This window comes from Hyalella azteca, unplaced genomic scaffold, assembly GCF_000764305.2.
Source record: "Hyalella azteca isolate HAZT.00-mixed unplaced genomic scaffold, Hazt_2.0.2 contig10381, whole genome shotgun sequence".
NCBI classification, from domain to species: domain Eukaryota; kingdom Metazoa; phylum Arthropoda; class Malacostraca; order Amphipoda; family Hyalellidae; genus Hyalella; species Hyalella azteca.
Window position 1 is genome coordinate 14,419 of NW_025940423.1, and position 8,684 is coordinate 23,102.

At 39.0% G+C, this 8,684-nt stretch overlaps 1 protein-coding gene across 1 annotated transcript; it reads right to left on the reverse strand.

Annotated features, from left to right (window-relative positions):
- Positions 1–1,552: 1,552 nt before the first annotated feature.
- On the reverse strand, positions 1,553–6,247 carry LOC108668262. Its single transcript, XM_018155448.1, has 6 exons — positions 6,223–6,247; positions 5,648–5,716; positions 5,334–5,446; positions 3,628–3,731; positions 2,185–2,313; positions 1,553–1,792 (listed from the first exon to the last, which is right to left on the reverse strand). The coding sequence occupies exons 2-6, from the start codon at positions 5,695–5,697 to the stop codon at positions 1,742–1,744; spliced, it is 447 nt and encodes a 148-aa protein (XP_018010937.1). The 5' UTR covers positions 5,698–5,716; positions 6,223–6,247; the 3' UTR covers positions 1,553–1,741.
- Between the last annotated feature and the right edge of the window lie 2,437 nt (positions 6,248–8,684).

Sequence of the window (8,684 nt, forward strand, 5' to 3'; positions counted from 1 at the left end):
GGCGTCCTTGCATAACGAAATAAATAATCTAATATTGAGATGCAGCGTCTTAACTATCGAATACAACAATCTAAACAAGAAAATAATGTCAAACATGAGCAAAAATTCACAACTAGCTCCTTATCACCGAATAACAAAAATACTCATTAGAACTAAAAGAATGCTGTGGTGCTCCGTTCTTTTCCAGTTACCAAAATACATAAAATTATTGGTTTGGTAAATAATTCAACGCATTCGGAGGTATTTTATTATGTTATGTTATCATCAAAGATGTTTGGTTATATTCGATTAAATTGGATTATTCCGGTCATATTCTGAGGGATTCGAAGGTATGATAAGTTATTGTTCGTTCTAATTTTACTATGATTCAATACATTTCTTTCTAATGGTAACTAATATTAATTCTTCAAATGGCTACATTATTTCATTCACTTGATTGGCCTATTCGATTTTTCAACTTTTCACAATATTTTTGAAACTTTATTTATGAGTTGGAGAGTTTGAATTCTGTTATCATGGTAAAAATCGTTGTATACAATCTGCGTCTCTTACGTTCGGATTTTGCTGCAATCTATTAGTATATCATGCATTTAAGTGTCACTTCAAACATATATATAAATGAATAATGACAATTTTACGAAGGCTTTAACCAGATGAATGATCACTGCAACTTTTAGTTAGTTGGTAAAATTCAGTAATGCAGTGTCAGAGCAAAGCTCAAACTGGAAACTATATAGAACCCCTGATATCGCTAGAACTCAAGCTTGTAATGATCCTTTCTAGAGACAAATATTCCGAGCACATATCATATAGTGTGGAACTGCTTGAAAAGTGCAGTTTTATCTGTTCTGTTGCTCCACATTTATTGTTAAACTAATTCTTCTGGTTTCTATTTAAATTTAGCTCGAAACACAACATTCAAATTTGCCTGCGAAGTTGCAAAAGACGCGTCAATTTATGCGTCTCATCAATATACTCAGACGCATAAATTATTGATCAACGGCACGTCCACAAATTTTTTAAAATATTACAAATACTCATACTGATGATGATTTTCAGCCAGATATAAATCTTGAATTAGATAATGCACTTTAGAATCAACTTCAAGTCGGAAATGATCACAAAAATTATATCCGAACGATTTATTATTCTTTCCGCCGTGATTTACGTTGCTACACTGAAGCTCAGGAATATGTGATGAACGTGGCATTCTCTTCCTTGGCAAGACAAGCTATTGCTAAGGATGATTTTCTGATGTTCATGATCGCAATTTCAAGCATGGCTTTCAGTGAAGCATAGACGGACGGCTTCTAGGCGAGATGTGCTGTCGCGTTCACAATTCCCTCTGAGCTGGCACGCAGATGACGAGAAACTGACGGAACTTGCTGCAAGTTTGGACGCAGTTCCTAGGGTAACCAAGGCTTGAGAGGGTAATGGGTAACCAACACTTGAGAGGGTAACGGGTAACCAAGGCTTGAGAGGGTAATGGTCAATCAATACTTCAGAGAGTAATGGATAACCACCACCCGAGTGGGTAATAAAACTCAACTTCTTGCATTTCATGGATTATATTTCCGACCATCAATAAAGATTGTTACTCAAAACACTTCCTTACATTATGAACACGTGGATAATATAGTCACACTTGATATAGAAATTCATTCTGATATTAATGTCGATTTCAGTCGTGTTCCGGTTGATTTCAGTACGCCGTGTTCCGGGAGAGTTAATTCCGTTTCATTTAAGTTATAGGTTCAAATTTACCATGTAGACAATAGACGAACCGAAGATACTGGAAAACAGGACATGAAACAACAGCATCAAACATTTGCAGATACAACAAATTGTACCCTCGCTGAAGGCATGGGAGTTAATAATAATATATTAATAATAATAATAGTTAATAATAATAATAATAGTTAGAGGTATAGTGACAGTCATGCTATACATTACATCAATGTTCTGATATAATTGATAAGCAATATATATACAAAAATTAGATCAGTACTCAATGCAGTGAGTGACAGAGAGCGCATTTTCTCGTCGACGAAAACGTGAAGTCACGGACGGACATGACGAGCACAATAGCGCATTTTTTCCATAACTGAGAAAATGCGCTAAAACGATTTGAAGTTGGTCTAAATAATATTAAAAGAAATCATAGACAAAGTAATAGTTCCTTACGTTCAAGTATTTCATGGTTGAGTCCCTGCAAGGCTGGTACGCGGTTGAGAACTTAGTGTCCGAGGTGCACTTGTTCTGCAACGTTGTTTTCTTGAAGGCCGTGTCGTCGAAAGAGCCGTCGGCTTTAAGCTGTTGAAGATAATAATAATAATAGCGGTTTCAGTGTTAATTAGGCCGTAGGCCTGTCGCCGATTCCTAACATCGCAGAACATTCACAGCTTGTTGTGGTCTCGAACCCACAACTCACTGCTTCAATTCTGCTGTGCTTAAATTAACCGCCCGGCCTCCTCGCCGATTCTGACCAGAAACTGGCGCACAGAGCTGGGATAGAACCCGCAACTCTCTGCTCCAATCTTGGTACTCTGGGCCTATGCTCTAAAAAAAAGTTAAGAGATCGTAAGTTCATTAGCCAATCATTGACGGCCTTTCAAGCAAAATCCACCAATCATAGACAAGAAAATAGAGCGTAAGTACTTACGTTCACTTAGCGAGTTTTGAAAGTATGGCCCCTGAACTGTAACCACTGGGCAACCCTGTCCACTCAGATAGGATGCGATAGGGTATAGGATGATAGAATAGAATGTGTTGAGTTAATGGAGAAAAGGAAGTCAAGGAAAATAAGAACCCTTTTTCTCATATGAAGGTTAATGTGGAGGAATGTATTATATGAACATAAAAGTATAAATTGTTGATAAATCAAGATCGTTAGCCTCATGGAAGCAGTTGTTGATATCACTGAGAGAGGATGATGAAAAAATAGTTGAATCACAAGCATGTATCAGAAGAAAAGAAGCAAATGACTAACTCCCCTCAAAACATTGAAGATTCGCTTTGAATGAATTGCCATGGAGACACCAAATGATTCCCTTTGAGATAACTCGAGTCATCTGTTCTCTGCAAATGATTTATATTCATGTTTCTTTTTAGATGGGTTGATATAGGATAATATTACAGCAGCAAGCATATTTAGTCCGTATCAATAAATTATAATCCGATTTTCCTTTCGATGCACATCCATTTCAACTCCAACGACCGTTGTCCTCATTTTGAAAATGAAAATAGCGGTTTCAGCGTTTATTAGGCCGTAGGCCTGTCGCCGATTCTTAACATCGCAGAACATTCACAGTATTTTGCGGTCTCAAACTCGCAACTCATTGCAACAATTCTGCTGTGCTTAACCGCTCGGCCTCCTTGCCGATTCTGACCAGAAACTGGCGCACAGAGCTGGGATCGAACCCGCGCCTCTCTGCGCCAATCCTGATACTCTGAACTTTAACCACTGGGCCATCCAGTTTTAGCCAAGAAGGGACTGGACAAACAGGGTGTGAAAAATAAAAATATTAACGTCCCAACGCATTTTTTTGCAGGCAAACAACCGTGAAATAAATAATAAAACCAAATTTTTAAACACTGAACTCATAATCAGTTCGCAGAGATACTCACAAGTCCTGAAGTTTTTAAGATGCATTTCATGTAATTCATCACAATCGGGTCACAGAATTCGACATTGTGCGGTGCTAGGCCATACATATAGGAGCAGTTTCGGTCTGTTGAGGGAGGGTTAAATAAGGTAACAGAACAAAGTTATTCTTTTTCATTTCATAATCTAACAATAATGCAGCAGAAAGGAAAGATGGTACGTAGCCTTCAATAAAATTACTGTCCACAAAATTTTATAACGTAAATGGTGGCTGTTAGCGACAAAAGTTGTGTTGGAAGCGTTGTGTTTGCTGGTCTCGAGCTAGTTGTCATCTACGGGACCAAGCTAGGGTGTTAGCAGGACAATCTATACACTGTTAGAAAAATATAACTCAGTACTCACTGCAGTGAGTGACAGAGCGCATTTTCTCGTCACCGAAAACATGAAGTCACGGACGGACGGAAGGACGGACGGACATGGCGAGCACAATAGCGCATTTTTTCCATAAATGAGAAAATGCGTTAAAAATCACCGTTAAACGGTATTACCGGCGTTTCAGTAACAGGCCGGCACGTGAAAATATGCCGTTGCCGATTTTATTCCAATTTACACTAGAAACTCGCGTAACATCAGAAAAAAACGGCGAAATGCTATATTTTTACGGGGCCGCTGGTTAGTAGAACGCCGGAAAGATCGTTTTTCACCGTATTTTCGAACAGTGATTGCTCAGGATGAAAAGATGGGGAAACATGTTCAAGCGCAGCGTTGGACGTAGGATGAACTGTGCGTATATAACGTTATCATATGTTGCTTATCATGTGGGAAAATTTTCCCACGATTGTTAACGTTTGTTCTTTGCGAAATTTATTCATTGTTGTCATTGATTTATGTTGTATTCAGTTACGTTTCGTATTTAAGTGGGTAGCATTCCAGATGAGTTGGTAGCATTCCAGATCATCCAGTCATTACTTCGCCCAACGAGTAGTTCACTTGTCTTGTATTCACCTGGACAAGCCTTAAAGTGTATTCACTTCACCCTACACAGCATCAGCATTATTTCTTTTAAATTTCTAATTTATTGCCTTCAAACAGCATTAGCACTAAGATGCTCTAAAACCTTAAGTTTGTTAGTTTTGTTATTCATACTTGACGTTACTTGATTTAAAATTTTGAGTAGTAGGTCATTACATATAGGTAGTATCCGATCAGATTTGAAATGCCTAGCACCTTATCGAACCCGGCGGAAGTCTAGTAGCTACTTCAAACTATCGTCAGTCATGAAAAAATCCGGTCAAATGACACGATTTTTGATATTCTGTGAACATGGCACGAAAAGGAAAAGAATCGGCGACAGGCCCCATCAGGCCTACACTTCAGCGCCGAGATCACTATGTTATGTTATGTTATGTTAATTACCAAGTCGTCAATTTTTCCTTCTAGTATCTGGGATTCATCGAGGCAACGACATTTAGGAACTTTTTTACTGCTGGATTCGATAAAACTCTTTTCAAAGCACCGTCCGTTCAAAATTGTCATCTCCTCGTTTTTTCTTATTTTATGTACTGCAGTATATGAATTTCTAATTAAGCTGCCTTATTATACTGGTCATATCATTGCCAGTAGCACCTGCACATCGTCAATTTTTTATCGATATTCGTTTAATCTTATTTCCATTATTTTTGTCCCATTGTTCGAGTCAGTCATAATTCCGGACAATCTAAGACCTTACCACTACTGAATGAGTAATCCGCAGTCCAGTATTTTTCTTTGCAAGTCCCAGCTGCCAACTCCACTAGCTTCATGTGGGCAGATGACAGCGCCGATAAGCATGTGGAGGGGGCACTGTATTAAAAACATATATCATATATTTTTATTTTAATCTGCTTATGAGGAAACATACAATTAAGCATATTCATTTGGAATTAAGTTTGCCCTGTTTTTCAATGAAATTTTACGGCATAATCAATTTTATCGGCGTAAAATAGTCACAAACGTCATCCTGAGCACAAATTATTTACTGCACTGTGAACGCGCGACACTCACGCCGACACTGACGCTGCTGCCACGACGAGAAGCAAGAGAGCTCGGTTCATCTTCTGTTTGGGGATATGCCTGGGGTCCGAAAAAAGAACAGGATATGATTGGGATCAGAGAGACAGAACAGGATATGTTTGGGGTCCGAAAAAAGAACAGGATATGCCAGGGGTCAGAGAGACAGAACAGGATATGTTTGGGGTCCGAAAAAAGAACAGGATATGTTTGGGGTCAGAGAGACAGAACAGGATATGTTTGGGGTCAGAGAGACAGAACAGGATATGTTTGGGGTCCGAAAGACAGAACAAGATATCCTTGAGGTCCGAGAGACAGATCAGGATATGCCTGGGGTCCGAAAAAAAGAACAGGATATGCCTGGGGTCCGAAAAAAAAGAACAGGATATGATTGGGGTCAGAGAGACAGAGCAGGATATGTTTGGGGTCTGAAAAAATAACAGGATATGATTGGGGTCAGAGAGACAGATCAGGATATGCATGGGGTCCGAGTGACAGAACAGGATATGCCTGGGGTCCGAAAAAAGAACAGGATATGTTTGGGGTCCGAAAAAAAAATCAGGATATACCTGAGGTCCAAGTGCTGTTGTTTCACTGTTGCGGTGTTGACATGAGGCTAGCATTTTTATAGACCTGCTGTTTGTTGGTTCAGGTGCATGAAGAATAAATTCGCAGCTAGACTCTACGCACAGCTTTGATGATAAATTTTTGTTCAAGGCTGCAACCAGTGCAGCCATCCACGAACGAGTGCAGTCATTGAATTTAGGCCCGATCGAATGATGCATGATTATTTTAAAGAATGATAGAATATAATTACGAACTTTCGAGACTTTTTTTTGTTCACTTGATCATTTTCTCGCTGAATTCTTGTTGCTTCCGACCGGAGCCGAGGCTGTTCGATAAAGGCCCAGGAGCCATACTTTGTAAACTCGCTAGTGAACGTAAGTACTTACGCTCTATTTTCTTGTCTATGATTGGTGGATTTTGCCTGAAAGGCCGTCAATGATTGGCTTATGAACTTACGATCTCTTAACTTTTTTTGAAAGTATTGGCCCTGAATTTCAATCGTCATGTTCTGACACTGTAAACGCGACGGCGATGTGAGCCGCTCTTACATCAGTGCCAGCCAGACCAAGCAAACTTTAACCGTGCGGTGAAGTGAACTTTGTATTTTTGGCACTTAATTGATAACGAAGGCACTGGTGAATGCTGATGATGCAGAGAAAATACAGAAGCAAGAACAAAAAAGTGAACCCAGAGATTGGCACGCACTGAACTAAATGATCCTGATAACTGAGTAACTTGATGACTTGAGTAACTTGATTATTCAGTAAAGGGTATAGTGAAAAGGTTCACTGTACCCCCTTTGGAAAGGGTACAGTTAAAATTTGATTGGTCTGGCTGGCGCTGAAGTAAGAGCGGCTGACATCACGCTTTCGAATAAATTCATCTAATAAAACATATATTAACGAAACTAATCCATTCAGCCAGTAAAGGAGTAATTGAAAGGGTTAATCGAACTATCGAAATTGTTGTAAAGTTTTCTAGTCATAAAAAAGTGGGATGACGCTCAATGACTTGCGGCAATAACGTATAACGATAACTCTCATAAATTTAGTTGCAGACTACATAATTTAACGCACTATTTTTTGTATAAGAAACCATGAAGATGTTGATAATCTTGCTGGCAGACTTAAAGGCCAATTATCCGATAAAATTGTCGTTAAATTATTTTAATTCCTTATTAATGTTCCTAAGATTATTTTCTCGTTGAGTTGCTAATGACATCTGCGACCTCGACTGCCCGAGGAAGATAATCGAACTTCATTTGTCAGAGAATTTAAATGCCATGCATTTGTCCTGAGTTATGAACTAACAAACACGCGTGGTCATTATGGCAGTTGACTAATGTTTCTCCTCACGCATTAACAAATGTGAACTTTAGTTCATTTGAATGTGTGAGTCACTGGGCTTATTATTATTCCTAAGAATATTAATTATTCTTAATTATTATATATTAGGTATTGAATAATATACCGCGCCGCATCAGAAATGACTTTAAGGAGCCACATCATTTTTATTAGTTATTATCACGAAGGTTTATAATTTGAATATTTTATTGGTATTAATTATTGGCCATATTTAACATGTGGTCATTCATTTTATAACATTGAAGTCATTTAATTTGCATAATTATTCATATTACGAATAGTTTATCACCGATGCATCTTGTATTAATAAATGCAATGTTAATTGGGAGACTAAAAGTGCTGATGTATAATCAAGAAACATTATATCTGGCCTGCGGGAATTTTGCGCAACGGTATCGCCAATCGCGGCAACCACCTTCGCGATAGCGCGGAAGCTGGCAGTGCCTGCCGGCCTGGGGCCATACTTTCAAAACTCGCTAAGTGAACGTAAGTTCTTACGCTCTATTTTCTTGTCTATGATTAGTGGATTTTGCTTGGAAGGCCGTCAATGATTGGCTGATGAACTTACGATCTCTTAACTTTTTTTGAAAGTATGGCCCCTGGTCGCTCGCGGTAGGACAGACTGACTGCGGCAGCAGGCCCTTTCCAGGCCGAGAAGCGCTGCCACAATATTGCGCTGCTGTGGACATTCCTGCGCTGTTGACCACCCTGGCGTTGCGCTGGGGCGAGCGTTGGCGCAGGCAAGTTCACCCGCGGCTGGCTTCCAGACTGCGGCGATTTCTGACTGGGATTTCAACGTTGAACCACCGTCGATATTGGTACGTTGAATGTTTACTAATTTTTAAACGCTGAATCAATGTTTATTTCAGGTTGAAATGCTGAACAGGTAAAATTAAACGTCCAATCAACGTCGAAATCTGACCAAAACTAGAAAGGACCTAAAACAACCTTATTTAAAGGTTGAAAAATGGTCGATATAGTTACGTTGAATGTTAAGCTATTTACCAGCAAGGAAATAATGTTATCACACCAATATTGAATTATATCAATATAAATAATTTTACGATTAATGACCAGAGAATGCATTTCAATTTTCAAGG

Excerpts from the sequence above, each read along its gene's own strand:
- LOC108668262 (XM_018155448.1), bottom strand. The coding sequence starts at position 5,697 with ATGAACCGAGCTCTCTTGCTTCTCGTCGTGGCAGCAGCGTCAGTGTCG. Across the intron at positions 2,314-3,627 it reads TCTTAAAAACTTCAGGACTT|CTTAAAGCCGACGGCTCTTT; the intron begins GTGAGTATCTCT and ends TATCTTCAACAG. Across the intron at positions 1,793-2,184 it reads CAACCATGAAATACTTGAAC|TATCTTCGGTTCGTCTATTG; the intron begins GTAAGGAACTAT and ends CCTGTTTTCCAG.